Genomic DNA, 17847 nt, shown 5'->3' on the forward strand with positions numbered 1-17847 from the left:
AAAAGAAACTGATGATTTATTAAAATATCGCCTCGTTACAAAGGCATGGGAAAAGGACAGGGAGAATACCAATCAGATGTTTAAGTGTCTTCAGATCCAGAACGGATAGGAGAGGGAGGAAGGAGGGATGGGGGGGCCATCTCGTTCTTCAGCACTGCCCGCAGGGATGGAGCCTGTTTGCTTCCACAACACATCAAGGTTTGAATGGGATTCTAACCCATTATTATTATTATTGATTTAAATATAATTCGAACCCACTTTCTGTTCCCGGCTTGTAGAAAACGGTATGATTATTGGTCTTGAATGTAGAGAGAAAAAAGAAAGAAAAAGGTACAGTTACAATTCTTTCTCACAAGTCACAATGTTTCTTCTCTAATATTATACAACGCAATCCTGTTACTATTACATTGTTCATAATAATTACGTTTTCAAAAATCAATTTCACTGGGGACAAAAACAAGTCAAATTTTCATGTTCTTCACCTCGAGAAGATAAGAAACGCAATAGCAAGAAGTGGAGTAAAACAGTAAAAACAAGGGAGGGGAAGAAAACCGGGGGCTACTCCATAACACGTAAAAATCTTTATCCCACCCTGTCGGGAAAGTCCTTACCCACCATTTTACTACGACTCGTATTACAAAGTGACACGCATAAGACGTCTCGAGACTCCGAATTGATACAAGACAGGTTGAGCCTGAATAACAGAAGCTTCTTTCGTCTATACAACAGCCTGAATTAATGGACTAGGCTTGTGACCAATAAATAAATAAATCCAATGGGCTATGCTTTACTCCAATGGCAACTAACTAAACATCAACAGTTTATCGTGTTACTAGTTCCCGAGCCCAAAAGGGGAAATCCCTTGTACTGTATGCACCGCAAGTGATGCAGTCTCCTTCCATATCTCGTTTTCCCCTGCAAATAGTAGAGAGCGATTGTTCTTACCTGGAGTGTGGAAATGTTGCAACGTATTATCAGCAATATAATACGACATAATATGCAGAATATTTCTCCAAGTGCATGTGAACAATCAGTAAGCATAAGATCCTTTCAGCTTTCGTAAGGCATTCTAGGTCAATAAAAAGTTCTCAATAACTCTGAAATAAAGAATTGCCTCTCGCTTCCTTCAGCCTCTAGACTTCAGATTGCTTAAACGAGTTGCCACTAGCTGTATAAGGTCATGCGCTCATCATGCACCAGTTCCTCGTTACATACCAGGTCAAAATTTCATATATGCAGAAGCAGAACAGCAGAAAACCTTCATCATGCCCCCAGATGCAAAAGTGAGATCCATCTTTCCATTATTTGTAAGCTATCCAACTATAGGGTGGGGGGAACAGGTAAGCACATTTCATTTTAGCTTGATCCATTCTTTAAGCATGCTATTTGTGCAAGGAAAAAAGTTTAAACAAATGACTACTTTGTCAGTTGCCAGTGTCACAGGAAATATTAGCCCCATATTTTCTTCCAAAGGTAACGGTCAACAATTTTTCAGCCCATAGACTGCTAGACATTTTCTACCTTGAACATCTACTTGAATTATAGAAGAGGATATTGAAGTTAAAAGATTTCTACTTGAGTAAGAGTAAAACGGAATATCTACATTGTAATTTTGATGAGAAGTTAGTGGAGTGGTAATTTGAAAGTAAAATTGGATGATCAAATTATACATTAAGTGGAAAAGTTCAAATATTTGAAAGCGATTATTCAATATAATGAGGAAATTGATGGAGATATTACATATAGGATACAAGTTGGGTGGTTTAATTGACAAAAGGCTAAAGGAGTTATTTGCATCGTAAGGTACCTAATAAATTTAAAGAAAAATTTTATCAACCTGTCATAAAACCAATAGTATTATATAGTGGTAACTGTTGGTCTTTAACAGGACAGCAAGAGCATAAAATTAGAGTAATCAAGATAAGAATGTTGAGATAGATGTGTGGACATATACGTAGAGACAAAATCTGAAATGAGCGCATACAAAAAAAAGTGGGTGTCACACCTATTGAAAGAAAAACAATAGAAAATCATTTGAGATAGTTTGCATATGTACAAAAAAAAAAACACAAGAAGCACTTGTAAGGAGAGTGGAGTAGATAACTTTAAGCCCTGTCAAGAGAGATAGAGGAAGGTCAGAGGATACTTTTGAAAGTTATTGATCAAGACCTCTTAATTAACAATATTTCTAAAAGTTTAATAAATAATAGAGCACAATAAAATCGTATAATACATGTAACCAACCCCACCCGGTGAAATAAGGCTTCTTGTTGAACATCTAATAGTTAATATTTGTTCGTATCGCATCTCCTAATCAATATTTGCAAGCTCTTACTGCCATCTTTCCAATTCAACACCAAAAACTAGTAACCGTAGACATAAAGTCACGTTCCAATATCCTCATTAAAAATTGCAAACTAAATTGGTACCCCCTCCGTCCCAAATTAGAGGACACTTTTAGATAAAATCTCACATACCAATAAACCTCATCAAATACACTTAACAAGCTTATTTTTCCAAAACAAAAATATAAACTTTCAAAAATACCCATTATTTAATACATTAAAAAGAGAAGGGACAAAAATTAATTGTAGCAAGAGAAAGGGTAATATTGTAATTGATACATTTAATGAAATATTAATCTACTCAAAGTGCCTTATATTTTGGGATGGAGAAACTTATCCAAAAGTGTCCTATAATATAGGACAGAGGAAGTATAATTTTATATTAGCAGATGCTACAATCCAAGCACAGAAGATATCTTGGAGAATAAGGTATCATGCAGTATTACCATACCTTTCAGATTTGGCTTTGGGGCTGTGAAAAGAATTCCTTTGCATTATGAGCCACCTCAGCCTCTAGAATTGCTTCCAAAACAATGTCAGATCCTTTCACATCAGCTGCCAAAACAATCATGTCATGGGTTGCTCAGTTCCATATCGATCTATGACAAACAAGGGCACTTCAATAACATCCCTCCTCATACGAAATAAGTCAACCGGGAAAAAAAAAAGTAAGGAAAAGAAAATGAACGAGGTAGACAGTTATAAATGGTCCCAAAATCATATACATTCAAAGAATGACCACACATTTTTCAAGAACTTGTACTTTTCGATATGCATGAACTACTGATACTCATCATTCGTAATTGTAAGCCAAACAAACCATAGATAGCCAAATAAGAATGATGTCAGAAACCAACCATGTAGGTGACAAGCAACAAGAAAACATAAATGGTAAATGATCACCACCTCCACGATTTGGTGACAGTCCAGTATCTTCAGCAGATATTGGAATGACAGTTAGCTGCAGTTCATTGCCAATCTTCACTTCAGTATTACAAGTTGACAGATTATTCTTTATGGCAGGAGACTCAGCTAATCTGGCATAGGTGGTTGCTTGAGAATGCATATTGCATGAACCTGAGGATGGTAGGGCAGAGTCCTGGGGAAAAAAAAAATGGGCACGTGATATACTCGGATCCTAAACCAAAATATAATCATTTAAACTCCAAAGAAAACCTTGATAATGGAGGGTACTGAGTCATTCTTTCCACTAATGTTTTCTGGTTTCCTATTTCCAAAACCAATAGTAGTTTGACTAAGCATATTGCATGGATCTGAAGGCAGTGGAGCAGAATCCTGGAACCAAAGATAGACATGTGAGTATACTTAGATCCTAAAGAAGTGTATATAATAATTTGAAGCTGCAAGATAAACCTTGGAAACAGTGGATACTGAGTTATTCTCCCGACTAATGTTTTCTAGTTTCCTATTGTCTACATAAAATAAGGAGAGAATTACAGAATTGTACAGAGTCTCAGCAACCATGTTTGAAAATTTAGTACATTCAACAATATAGCAAAAATCATTTGTTCAGATAATACCATCTGAGAGAGATTTGAGGTCAATATTATCCACAAGCCTCCGGGTCATAGGGCTAGGATTGATGATTGATATGCTTCGAATTTCATGCCGTATGGCATCTAGCTGGGCCATTGTATCCTGCAATTCCTTATGAACCTGAAAACGTAACAAATGAACATAAAATAATATAAATTCTGAAAAGGAATACCGTAGACAAAGGTTAGATGGATAAAGTTGATCCTCTGATAAGATATAAAGATATGCTCCTAACTTTAATATTTTTTTCCTGACATATTGATATTGAAGATATTCAAAGTGCATAACATGCAATCAAGACATAAGGCTTTTTAATTGCTCTCATCTTTTTTTCTTTTCTTAAAGAAAGAAAGATTTTATTGAACCCCCCACTTCCTCACTGATGTGCAACAGTAGATAGAATTAAAGGAGAGGAAGGGTGTGAAGTTGGGAGACTGTACTGACAGGATAAACTGACTTCAACTGGTCCAAAAAATTGAAATAAAGCTATTGATAGGACTATTTATAGGAAACCCATAACAAGAAAACAAAATGAATAAAAAGATAGAATAAGTAGACAAACCGGGGGAAAAAAGGCTAGAATTTCCTGCGCATAGAACAAGTCTGCCACAATTTCATTTATTTTCTCTTCTTATTCTCCATCTATATTTTATTTACTTTCTCTCCTGCACCCCTACCCGAGCAACTAAGGGGACACATTTATCATCTAATATAGGATCAGGTAGTTTGAAAAAAACATAAATTCAATCCACATCACACTGCCTCGGATTAAAAAAGGAAGCACCTGGCGAGCTTGAGTTTGCTGCATAACAGAGTCGAATTGGCCACGAGCCAACTGCACGTACCCAATAGCTCGGCCAGCTAGCCTTCCCGCCACTCTAGCAATATTTGGCAAATCCTTTGTGCCTATTGTACATCGTTTGGTGGACAAGTAATCTGAAATCCCACCAAGAAATAAATTTGATAAATGCTTGATAGAGGGTAGTAAGTACCGATCGCAGCAGCAGCAGCTCCCATCAACAACAACAGCTCTCCAGACGAAATTCCCAGCATCGTGTCACTGCTTGTGGCACCTTACCTCTGAGAAGCGAGATGTTGGGAAAAAAATGAAGCATGAGATCAATCAAAATAGAATTACCGCCCATACGTTTCGCACAAAAGCATGGCAGTTTAATATGACAGCACTCACTGCAAAAACAATCCAAGAGCTAGTATTCGAAAATCAATATCATAAATTCACTACACCAAGACGATAGCTCATAAACCAAGAAACATAACCGAAAACAATTCAGGAGTTTCTATCGCATTGTACTTACTTGTTATCCTTGATCGTGAACCAAGCCCCAGCTTCAGGTCGACGGCGGACGGCGGCAATGCTAACTCTCTGGTCGACAATAGGCGCTAGGGCAGCAGAGAAAATTCAGGGGACAGGGAAGCAAAGTATCGAACGGATTGGAAAGAAATCTTCTTTGCCAAAAAAACAAAAACAAAAACAAAAAAAAAAAACCAAAACAAAACGAAAAAACCTTTGGCGTTTGATGAGTGATGACTTTTTTCTTGGACTCGGTTTCCCTCCGCGCCTCCAGTGAGAGTAGGGCTTAAGTTGGACGATCCGCCTTAAATCTGAAAGCATATGTAAAAAAATTTAATAAATATGTTCATTAATTCAGAATTATTATTAAAAATTTTATAACTTTTATAAATTAATTATTTAAATATATTTTGATCATATAAATTTAATATTAATTTTTTTATAATTTTTTAATATTAAACACGAACCATTTATATTGAATTTATATTATCTAAACCAGTAAACAGATTTTTTAATAAATAAAACAAATTTATACAAATTAATTTTTTTATAATTTATATAAATTTTTTATTTTAATAAATAAAAAATTAAATCCTAACAATATAAATTTAATCTGGACAATCTGTGGAGAAAACTTTCCCCAACAGAGCAAAGCCAAGCCTTGTTTTTTTCTGGGATTCATTATTCGTTTTGCTAAAGAAAATAATTTAAAATGGGAAAATGACACCCCCAACCCCACAAGAATAGAAAATTATTTATTAATTATTATTTAATTATTTTAAAAACATCATGAATTTTCAAAATTACTTGAAGTGCCCAGGTTTAAAGAGTGAATGGACAGACAAAATGTGTTTTGTTGTTGACACTTGAAACGAGTTAATTTACAAGAAATTTTTTTACAAATTACAAAAGCTAATATTTTGCAATCATAAATTTTTCATAATTTATAACTAATATTCGATCAAATAATTTCAACCCAAACCTAACATGTGTTACTAGAAAAAAGAGTTTTTTTTTTTAAGAAAAAGTTTTAAGCATTTGGGAACAAAGTGGATAAGTTTTGAAAAAACCGCTCCCGAAACGTGGAAGTTGCAAGGGCTCCAAAAAAAAAAAAACAAAACGATCACTTTTCATCCATGAAAAGAACAATATGAGACACTTGAGATTTGAGAACACGCCCCCGAAAAACACCCCGTAGCACAGTTATTTTCGCAGTCAGTATAGATCCACTTGCACTCAATAGAAATCCATATCACCTTCATTTTCAACACTAGCAGATCCACTACACTATAACATTCGTATTTTTTAAAATTTTCCATTTCAATCATTTTATAATATTAAATACGTTATGTCCATTCTCAGCTAACAAATTTTTCCATTTTTCTTCATTTCTATTTCCCTTTATTTCCTTCATTTTTTTTTAAAACTTTTAAGCACTTGCATCTAAGAAAATGTCAACAAATGGCCTAGCGTATGTTGAGAATTAATTCCCCTAGCATGCCTTTTCGAGTTCAAGCAAAAAACCACAATTGAGCAGCGTAGAAGGGATCATAGCTATTGAAGCACAAGGTATTGGATTTAAGTCTATGAATGTAAACAATACTTTTCAAACAGTTACATCTAATTAGATCTGAAAATACTCAAATCTCGTTCAGTTATGGTCATTACATATATATATATATATATATATAAACCACAAACAGTTTATTATATCTATATATGATTACAAACCATGAATCTTATTTCTTTATGAAACTAGCAATGCAAATGCATCACGCTAATTTATGCAAAAAGGACAAAAACCCACAAAAGCAAGATTATTCAGGTTACAGTCCAGCCGAGGAGATTTTTTTTGGTGGGGATGTTCAACATGCAATAAAAGGGGCAATGCGAAATAAAACAAGCTTCGAGGAAGCATTCAACGTCTGCCAGATGCCACAGATTCAGCAGAAAAGAGGTACTTCACTCGTGAAAGGACAGAATCATGCGCAGGATCATAAGGATGGTCTTTGGAAGGAATCTCAAGTATTGCAGGAACAGGCTTGTCGTAGCTATCAACTAAAAACCTTATCATATTTGCAACCTGGATAATGAAGGATATAGAATGAGGTCTTCAATTAAACATGCATAATTTAAAGTTCATGAACGAAGGCCAGAGGATTCGCAAATCAATTTCAAGGAAAGAATTTTCTTTCTTTTTTTTTTGGGGGGGGGGGGTTGTGTGGGAGGGTGGAGGTGGGAAGAAGGGGGCATCCTCCGACTAAGCATTATTCATCAATGAAGGCAATGATCAGTGGTTCGAGAGATGCAGATAGATCCTCTGGAGTTCATGTATGGTGAAGTTACTTGGTTTTCTTTCCTTTTTTCTTTTTTTTAACAAAAAGTTGAATAAAGCCAATTATTCAGAGGAAGATAAATATTTATGTTGCTCTAGAAAACCAACGAAAACAACAGATGATCCAACACATGATATGTGTTTGTGCGTGAATACTGAATAAGTTCATAAAAAGAGCTGCTTATATACGGAAATTGCACTAAAGAGGAAAGATTCAGTACAAACCCCAAAAGTTAGATGAGCAAGAATGCGCCAAGACCTAGCACTGGAGAATTATCAAAACTCTAGGTGACCCAATTAAATCTGACTTTGCTGTGTCTACTATCATGTAAGACAGGTTTTGGCAGAATCTCTATACAGGTAAATCTGATCAACATGCAGGATGAGCTATCATACAGTTAGGATCTTCAGAAATATGCGGATCATGTTCACTTCCAAGAGGGGCAATTGCTGGTTTTAACTAGATTTGCATATATATGTACAACAGTCTTAGGTACTTGCAAATAATGAATTAGTCTCAAGTTGCAAATATACTTACATATTGGCTAATCAGCACAATTGCGATATCTTCCCTTGTTGTGAACTCTTTGAAAGCATCTTCAATTTGCTTGACAGTCGTTTCTAAAAACAAGCAGAGATAAATCATAAGAATACCGTAGTGCCAACACTATTAAAGGAGCACGTCTAGAATAACAGTTGTTTCTACATACCTTACAGTACCCGGTATATTAAAAGGTTATATAACTCACATACACACACGCGTGGATATATATATATATATATTACCAATAGAAGTCAGTAAGTTGCTGCGTGTTTTACATATCAAAATATTGATGTTATCAAATTGACTTTTGTTACTGAATTTGAAGCAAAGGGTAAAAGGGTCTTGTATTGGGAATTTCTCCAAGGTTAATAGCAGGAATTTCACTGTTGATGCCCTCAACATATTTCAAAAGCAGTCACAATATCCATGTACTAGATATATGATAATCTAAAACAACATTTAAGATGACAGGTAGCCACTATAAACAGTACACATTATTTAGAAATGGGAAAACACAATCATTAATTCCTATAGTTTTATCTGGTTTTGTTTTAGTTCCTATAGGTTTTTCAGTATTTTCAGTTCCTATAGTTTCAGTAAGATTTGGTAACGTTTGTTCCTCAAGTCCCTAACGAAGCTAAATTACAGGAAATATAAGAACTGAAAACACTAAAAATAAATTACTAAGACTAAAAGCAAAACCTGATAAAACTATAGAGACCAATGATTGTATTTTTCCTTTAGCAATAATAACTATCATATTATAAGATTAAAGAATTGAAGTTTAATGGCATACTTGAGTCGATGATTAGGTAATTTGTCTTCCTACGCAAGTCAACATTGCCCACTCCAGCCAGCAGAAATCCAACTACTGTGTCCTGTGAAATTCAATTTAATTACAAGCAGAACAGTACAATGGAGATCGAGACACTAAAGTGCACGCTACTAATTTATTGACTAGCCTTGGATGGCGCATGATGATTTGCATACCCATAACAAATAAAATCTCAAACATCCTAGGGCATGTTTAGTATGAAAGAACAGAGTTTTAAGAAAGGAAAATACAAAGAGAAAATCCCTCTTGGTGTACTTGATAGGCCACAAGAGTCCTATTCGAAAGATTTCTCATCAAATATGGGAAGAAAATGCCACTTCCCTTGAAAACCGTAATTTTAAGGACAAAAATAACAATACTCTTTATAGATTAAGACTGATTATCACTTTTTTTCACAAAAGGATATTTGTGTCATTTACTTGTTTTTTAATTTTTTTTACATTCAAGTATTTTTATTTTTTCCTTCCATAACAAAACATGAAAATTGGTTCGATGGAAGGCCCATTTCCCTTTCTCATTCCAATTTCCATTCCCTTTCCAAGTATCAAATGTGATCCGAGTGCCTGTTTACATCGCAGCATTGCAACAGATTGCTCTCAGAGACCCAAATCATACAAAATTACGCATTAACAGATGGGGAGAGGGAACACGAAATTATCATTTAAAGCTTCATAAGTAACAAACATGTACAGATACAGAGGTACACTTGCCGGAAACACGTCTATGCTGTCCCACAAACAGATCACATTTATAATCTACAAGACAACCCCACAGAAGTGGGGGGGAAAGCACGCACACAAAAAGCATCAGATAAAAGCATGGCATTCTTACCTCATCTGCAATCATCGCAATGAGTGCTGCATTTCTTGATGGAATTTGAACTCTGTTTGCCATTTGATGCGACTTCAAACAAAAAAAGCGCAAAAATGATGAGAGAAGCATTGGCTAACAAGTGATTTAACCCAAGAAAATGCAGTGGCGCACCATTTAAAGAAAGAAGTCATGTGCAACTAGTTAACAAGGAAAACAGGGGAGTAGCCTAAGGACAAAGCCGGATGTTAGATCCTATTCTTTAGCTATATATTTATTTAAGGTCCCAGTAGACATACGGTGATATGGACAAAACCAAGAGACATCGTTCATCGTTTTAAAGCATTTCTCCTAGGATCAACACCAATAATTTAGAACGAGCTCAAATTTTTACTATTCCAGAGAATAATCACTAAACCAAATAATGAGGTAAACAAGAAAGCTGTCTGGCAGCAGATGCCAACGGAATAAACAACTACTCGAAAGGAGCCATACAACTTACGGCAATCCTAGACGCATTCATTTACCCAGTATCTCCAGATAAACCGGAAAAAAATTGATAGATACAATCAATAATTAAAGGACATTTGATTCCAATTTAACGCCCAAAGGACCGCCAAGTCTTATGAATTATGGGTGAAGTGCATAGAAATTAGGGGAGAAACACTAAATAGGAAAGAAACAGACTCCGAATCAATCTAAAAACAATGCTGAAGCCTCAACTGTCTAAATGCTTAACCGATTATGCTACACCAAGCAAAAAACACAAAAATATCTACAACATTGAAACCTCATTAGTGATCGCTTCTAATCAGTAGGTCACATATTCAAATACGGCTTTTGATAATAAGAAAATAATAACAAATTGAGCACATCAATAACTAAAGCTCACCAAATATTTGAGTTCAGAGTACAGGAACGAAGTGAACGCAATCAAAATGAACCGATTGGATTAGCCAGTATGATTGCGTTCGAGTTTTGAGATGGGTAACAATGTTGACAGTTAATTTTCGACAGATCTAATGGGTGGGGAGGATGGATGATGAGAGGGAGAAGGTATGGGAGCTCGAAAACGTTCCGTGCGTTTATTGCTAGTCTTCGGGGAAGACGGTAGCCGGTAACGACTCACGACGACAAGCACCAATAAGTGGAGAAATCACCAAAAATTTCAAGCCCTAACCTCTAGTTAAATTCCAGTCGAAGGTAAAAACAAACGACAGCTGCAGAAAATGCCGCGCTCTCTCTCTCCCCCTTGGCCAAAGGGTATGTATTGATTACTACGTCAATTACTTAAGACGATATTGAGATGATTGGTTAACCTTTTATAAATTATATATATAGTAGGAGCATCAAGTATGTTTTGATTCCAGCATCAAGTATGCATTGATTCCAGTCTCAAGTATGCATTGATTCCAGCCTCTTAAAACAGTTTTTTTGTCCGAAGAGTATGTATTTATTATATATATTGATAATAATACATTAATGATATTAGTATTGATTATATAGTATTCATAAATGATGTAATATATTATATTATGATACTGATTATTTTTCTTCAGTCAAAAACATATATTCACTTATTTAATTTAATTTTTGTCGAAATTATTCATCATATATAAAACGTAGATAATTTAAATAAACTAAAACAGTTCAAAGTCGAACGCCCCCACTGTCAAAATCAGACTGTAAAAATTCCTCTATTTTCTAAAAAGGGCTGTTATTGAAAACGTGAAGATATTTTCTGGCTACCAAGATGGAATATGCAAGAATTTAGTGGATGCAAATGGCCGGGGTGATTAATTTCATATCAGCACTCATTCATTACTTCTTTCTCCCTTAAAAATTGATTAGATTATATTAACTTATATTAAATTTTCTTCTTCCAACAAAATCATATTCACATAATATATAGTTATATCCTCTTTCCAAAAAAGTTATTTAACAGTTTTTAGAAGTCCATATCAACGAAATTGTTTTTACTATTATGTTAAAATAAAATCAATCTCAACTGCACAAAAAAGTTAACACGTTTCACAAAAAATTAAATTAAAGAAGATTTTACAACATACATAGAAATAATGGAGAAGATTCAAATTCCTTTAGCCACTGAAGGGGAGGGAGAGGGATCCATGTTAAAACGCATTTAGGTGTTCCTACTGAATTTTGGTGCCCGACTGTACACCAGATTGGACTTTGCTCCGAAAATGGGCTTCCAGCCTGCAATGCACATACACCGAAAAGTCAGAAAAACCAAAGTTGATATCTCCAACTCAACTCCACTCCACTCCACAACCAACTACGAAGCCTACAATCGTTATAAACTATCTAACAACAATTATTTCTGTTTATTTATTTCATTATTCTGCATATAAGAACAGTTGACTGTAGCATCGTGCCTGGCAGCGCATTTATAATAAATCGTCTCTGGAGAGTTATAGGTTCGTGCATTGGCGAACATTCTGGTGGCATCTGCAACGAACATCTCTAACGTAACATAATATTGCTCAGACTCCACCCTCTTTGACATTGTCTTCAGATCTGCACCCACATTACATGTATATTAAAGATGAGACCCTTTATAATGACTATTAACCTTCTAGGTTATATTCAACATAAACTATTTGCAACAAAGATTAAAAAGAGAGCCTCATATTGTGAACCATATGAGAAACAACAGAAAAATAGACAACTAATTCAAGCTTGATATGTCAAAAAAGTTCCACAGGAGAGATTTTACGGGTAGATTATTAATGTTATAGCTGAAGCGAAGCAGTTACCATGCTTCAAGAAAGTAAAAACACGAGGTAAAACTAAAGAAAGACAATATGGATATGGTAGTTCTCACCCATTGGATCTTTGATGATGTCATAATAATCAGGAACATCCCGGGCATCAACTGGTTCTCTGAATGGCCAGGCATCAGCATGGTCGTGCATTGACTGTAAAGGAGATAATATCCGGTGAAAAAGGAAACAATCGAAAGGAAAATGAGAAATTGATATACCCAAGATGCAGATGAAGATCAACGAGAAAATTTAAATTCAAGGTAATCAAGCAGCCAACAAACTTGCCTTTAGAAGTGATCGCATAAATGCAGTCAAATGTTTTTGATTTGTAGCGCTGTCTGTAGAAACACATAAACTACTTCTAAATCGGGAATGACCCCACTGATCAGCAGTCCATCCAGCCTCTCCTGGAATTGCATTGACCGCAAACATCTAATCAGTTCTAAACAATACCTGAATTCCTAGACAAGTAAACAGAATACTTTCTTGCTTGAGTCCACGGGAACAGGAAAAACCGACCTTTATATGGATCTCTCTATAAACTAGAAAAATGACCAGTATTTGGTACAAGCAAAGTTAGATGATAACACCCCCTCGATGCCAAGTAAACTAGTAAGAAGTTAAGTGCCATGCATAGGGTCACCCGAATACAGAATTAACATGGTGGATCAGAATCTGACATCTCGGTTTACAAACAGATCTCAATTTCATATGTCATGAATAACAGGAAACACAACTTCACATGCAGACTCTATAACAACCAGACAATGACCAGTATACTTATAAAGATAAAATTTTAACAAAAAGACTATAGGTTTCAAAGTAGGGATTGGGAATGCATAATTTAACCCAGAGGCACCTCAACTAAAGAACATTGGTAAGATAGACTGAGATTGGGAATTTGGTACTTACTCAAACCAGGGATATCCTCAACTTTGATCGATTTTTTAGGAATACCAGCTTCTTTCTGCATGATGTGTTGATTAGGGGGAATAAAAAATTAGTACTCCAAAAGCCATATGTTTCTCCATTAATGGTAATATGTGGAAAAGAAAAGAGAAAAGCACATGCAAGTTAGGCAGAAATGCCAGGTAGTTTTCTCACTTATATCACATATCCAAGGAAAGTGGCAGACTTGCACAAATTATGAACTATTGGAAACATGTCAGACATAATCTATTTTGAGCTCATAATACAATCCAAATTAAACAATAACTTATATAATAAAGAGAAACCTTTTAATGCAAATCATGAATGAGTGGAAGCATAAATAAATAAATAAATAAAAAGGAAGAAGAGAATAGATAATGTTGGATACCTTCTGAAAATCAAATCCGGGATAAACAATGTGACAGTTTGACAACTCTCTTATCTTTTCATCAATAGCCTATAATTGTAAAACCAATAATGATTATTCTAATAGATAGAGAGAAAAATACCTGAAAAGCCTGCACACATCAGGTGGTAAAGAAGATAATTAATAAGGCCAGCAGATGCTACACATTATATAGAAACGAGAATAATGCAAGCAGCCCCCCTAAATCAGGTTAAGAGACTTAATTTAATGACTGTCCAACCTTCTTCATTTTAATTCTGCACTCCACTGTGCACCAAAATATACTCAAATATGCATGCAATGACACTTCATCTTTAATTCTTTGGTTATAATTACACTCACATGCTAATTGACCAATTAAAGGCATCAAAGCATGGACTATAATATGCCTCCAGCTCCAGGGAGCAAAATCATATTGCCAATATCAATTCAACTGCCCGTCATCAAGCCTCATTTTATGCTCATCACAGATGGGTCAGGGATTTGCATCCAACGGCCTGGAGGGAGTAGATGCACGTCTACCTTGTTGAGGCCTCTTCTTGTCCAGACTCTTCAGTTGTATCGTATTTGACAACTTCCTCCTCACCCATTTTTCCATGTGTTTGTGTGTGTTAATGAACAGGCCTTTGAAAATTAAAAGAGATCCATTATATGGGAAAGAAAAGTTCAAACTAAGGTGAAATGATTTCAAAGTTTAAAACTTCCATTCTTTACTGACAGGTATATGCTCAAATTTCAATGAAAGAAAATTGATGACGTCTCATCTAAACTTATTAATTTAAATCATTATGAAAGTAAATCTTAACAAATTGGCAAATGGGAACAACGTTACCTGCCTCTGACGACGAATCATAGTTGATAAATCAGTGTATGGGAGCTTTGGATCAATCTTGCATTCCATGAGAATTCCTCCATCATAATCCTTTATATACCTGAAATGACAATTAGCTTTGCTGATCGCCCCAGATAGTGAAATATGAAATCACTTTTTTTGTTGCTCACAAACAAGGAACTTGATTAAAAAGCAAAAAGCCCTAGCAATTTGGCTTCATAACTCTACGCCCCAACAAATTAAAGTGACAAATAAAGTTAAAAAGAAATAATTATTTCACTTCTCGTTAGAAACAGCCATGGGAAGAACTGCTGCCAGATTTCAGACAAGAAGGGGGAGGGAATTACCCTTGCCATCGATCTTTCTCCAAGTGAATCTCTTTGGTGAAGCCCTGAAGGAAAATAAACAAAAATCAATGCCAAATCCAAAATTGCACCCGTTAGCTGAACCAAAAACACGCCAACCCTATGCCCCGCTCCCTTTTCCCCAAAAACAGTCCTCTCAAATGCTAAAAATTAGACCAATTGGATAGGGATGGATACCAACACCTGGTGATTTTTTCCTCCTCTGTATTTGGGACACCATTTGCAATGGCTTAGTTCCATAATAGTACAAATTCTGATAAAGGATGGAAGGTTGGGGTTTAAACAAAGGGGTTATCCCATTATTAATAATTCTAATACCAACTAATGATGTCCAGATATTCCTCTTTCATCTTTGGCTGATCAAAAGAGGAACAATCAGTAAAGATGATGTCCAAAAGCATCAAATATATCACCTAATTGGCTTATCCAAAAAAAAAAAAAAAAACGATACCGCCTAACAAGGATCTTAAATATTAATAACTAGACCTGCTTGATAAAATAGCCAACAGCATTATTATCAGCATATGTGAGAAAGTGTGTCAATCCATCCTCATCACGAGCATACTGTTTCAAGTGATTCATCAGTCTGGTGCCATAACCTTTTACTTGCTCATCAGCTGTTATTGCACAAAAGGCTATCTCACCGAACTTTTGGCTACAAATGACAAGCCACAAGAGTATCAGTAAATAAAATGATTGCTTTTATCTATTGCAAGGGAGATCACAATATAGGTTTTGGCCAACCAAAAAGGAAAAAAAAAAAAAGGACTACTTTATAGAGAAAAGGCAGGGGAAACAATAGTAGCATATATATAGGTAAGAGAGAAAGATAACAAATAAACAAATAAAAGCTAACTCTAATCACATCTTAACAGTAATAATGAAAAGTCAGACAACCTCTTATTTTCCCTTTACACAAGAACCAATAACAAAATGAGGTAATACAGCAGGAACATGACGAAAAAGAATATTATGAAGATATGGACATGAATTATTACTTTACATATGGGCGATATGTAATTCCTCCAACAACTTTGTTACTTCTTATGACCATCACAGACTTATGGCTCCTGCAAATCCAACGTGAAAGCATTTACAATTGCAAGCAATTAAACACAATCTCAAGTCAAGACTAATAACCTGGAAAAAAAATGATTTCAGAACTTATCTATCAAAAAAGCCCTCTGGATATGTTCTAGTACTTACAATTTAAAAGATTATTGGAAATTACCTATCCATAACAAGTCGGACAATGTATTCCTTGGGCATATTGGGAAGTTGTCTAGCAAAAATATTCTTCAATCCTATCAACCTAACCAGTCAACAGCAGAAGTAAGAATAAAGATCATTATTACCAATGTTCACAGTGAATTAGAAAAAACGCTGGATCTGCTCCAGCCAGCTGGTACTTGGATGTTCTAAGAAAAGAAGAATAAATACCAAACCATATGCTCATCAACGCCATCATTTGAAAGACATACGAATTTCAGCTTCCCTGCTTCTTCCTGAAAGACTCCAAATACCAAATCGTCATAACAAGGAATCTTGAATAACTTAAACAACGCGAAATGGGGGAAAACGAGAGGAAAATATGAAACAATCGGATTAGGCAGAATCAGAACACTTCCTGTCACACATGCAACAAATTACTTCCTCCACAGAGTAATTGACCGGTAAGAAATTAAAAATTTAATCCAGAAACGGAAAGGAATTGCTGATACTAAAATTAGAATGCACATTATATTGGCTTATGATGGGGTTTGAAAACTTTCTCAAACACATTGGAAATTTTGCTTGTATCCATGGACTAAGAAGTGCTTTACCTCTCTCCTGAGACTCTCCTCCCTTGCACAGTATGCCCCACTCGTCTGCAAATTATCAGTAAAAATCTTGGTGGCGTCCTCCTTAACCATAATGCCCGGAACCGAGGTGGAGGTGGGAATGGTTCCCACCGTAGCAGTCCCAGCAGTGGCAGCGTCTTTCGCACCGTCCGAATTCTCCATCTTGACCGTCGTATTATCCTTTTGGAGCTTGGTATTCCGAGGGGCTGAGGAGGGGTTTTCAAGCCTTGCGGCGGTGAAGGTGCGCATGGAGGAGTCATTGTCGTAATCCTCCTCGTCGTCGTCAACAACGGCATCCTCGGACTCATCGTCGGAGTCGGAATCAGCGCCGCGGGCGGAAATGCTCTCGAGGTCATCATTGGAGGTCAGAGCGCCGTCTCGGGTGTCGGCGGAGAAGGAAGAGGGGGGGAAGGGAGGAGCGTGATCATCAGAGGCCATCTTGCGCTTGTGGATGGTAGAAGTAGCGGAGGCGGAGGCAGAATGAGAGGGAGAAGGGGACTGGGAGCTACGGGAGCGAATGGTTCCGGCCGGGTGAGTCGAGTGGGTGTCCATTTCTAGGTTTGCTGGGATCGGCAGAGTAATTGATCACCACGCCGCATTGGGCAGCGGCTATTAGGTGGGCGATTTTTTTCCTCCCTCAAATGACTGACTCTGCATGATTAAGTCTGAAATTCACTACTAATTGATACTTTGATTGATTGGTTCTGGCTTCAGATTGGGATTGACAGAAAAATCACTATTCATTGACCTCCCGGGAACTTCCTTTAATCACTTATTGTCTCGTATCTTCGGAAGCGTTCAGCAGACTGCCCGATTTGCTCGGAGCAAGCAGAGCTCCCTGTCACGCCTTTGGAATTTCCCAATTTTTTAAGCATGTCGGCTTTAACTTAATTAATCTCTTAAATGGCTAAATCAGAATGTAGGCAAAAAAAAATTAAAAACTCAAACA

The 17847-nt window shown here is 36.1% G+C and overlaps 3 protein-coding genes across 17 annotated transcripts; all 3 read right to left on the bottom strand.

Moving 5' to 3' along the window:
* Window positions 1-542: 542 nt before the first annotated feature.
* Window positions 543-5498, bottom strand: LOC129304760 (uncharacterized). Of its 15 annotated transcripts, none has more exons than XM_054944533.1 (10): window positions 5429-5498; window positions 5219-5303; window positions 4895-4982; window positions 4687-4808; window positions 3887-4022; window positions 3720-3778; window positions 3522-3641; window positions 3252-3444; window positions 2797-2900; window positions 543-2112 (listed from the first exon to the last, which is right to left on the bottom strand). In XM_054944533.1, the coding sequence occupies exons 3-9, from the start codon at window positions 4953-4955 to the stop codon at window positions 2800-2802; spliced, it is 792 nt and encodes a 263-aa protein (XP_054800508.1). In that variant the 5' UTR covers window positions 4956-4982; window positions 5219-5303; window positions 5429-5498; the 3' UTR covers window positions 543-2112; window positions 2797-2799. The 15 variants fall into 15 exon arrangements, with proteins under 15 accessions (XP_054800508.1, XP_054800509.1, XP_054800514.1 ...); XM_054944534.1 differs by having other exon boundaries at window positions 4895-5090; window positions 5429-5496; XM_054944539.1 differs by having other exon boundaries at window positions 5219-5286; window positions 5429-5493.
* Window positions 5499-6817: 1319 nt separating this feature from the next.
* LOC129305123 (V-type proton ATPase subunit F-like) lies at window positions 6818-10994 on the bottom strand. The gene is made up of 5 exons (XM_054945057.1): window positions 10631-10994; window positions 9760-9831; window positions 8890-8971; window positions 8088-8170; window positions 6818-7297 (listed from the first exon to the last, which is right to left on the bottom strand). The coding sequence occupies exons 2-5, from the start codon at window positions 9820-9822 to the stop codon at window positions 7133-7135; spliced, it is 393 nt and encodes a 130-aa protein (XP_054801032.1). The 5' UTR covers window positions 9823-9831; window positions 10631-10994; the 3' UTR covers window positions 6818-7132.
* A 705-nt stretch (window positions 10995-11699) lies between these two features.
* Window positions 11700-17749, bottom strand: LOC129307219 (histone acetyltransferase GCN5-like). The gene is made up of 13 exons (XM_054948110.1): window positions 16881-17749; window positions 16498-16562; window positions 16289-16369; window positions 16056-16127; window positions 15544-15712; window positions 15040-15083; window positions 14693-14792; window positions 13843-13911; window positions 13437-13491; window positions 12810-12931; window positions 12584-12677; window positions 12135-12276; window positions 11700-11955 (listed from the first exon to the last, which is right to left on the bottom strand). The coding sequence occupies exons 1-13, from the start codon at window positions 17448-17450 to the stop codon at window positions 11892-11894; spliced, it is 1647 nt and encodes a 548-aa protein (XP_054804085.1). The 5' UTR covers window positions 17451-17749; the 3' UTR covers window positions 11700-11891.
* Window positions 17750-17847: the final 98 nt, after the last annotated feature.

This window comes from Prosopis cineraria, unplaced genomic scaffold (assembly GCF_029017545.1).
Source record: "Prosopis cineraria cultivar Desert tree isolate PC_DT_omini unplaced genomic scaffold, ASM2901754v1 PC3, whole genome shotgun sequence".
NCBI classification, from domain to species: domain Eukaryota; kingdom Viridiplantae; phylum Streptophyta; class Magnoliopsida; order Fabales; family Fabaceae; genus Prosopis; species Prosopis cineraria.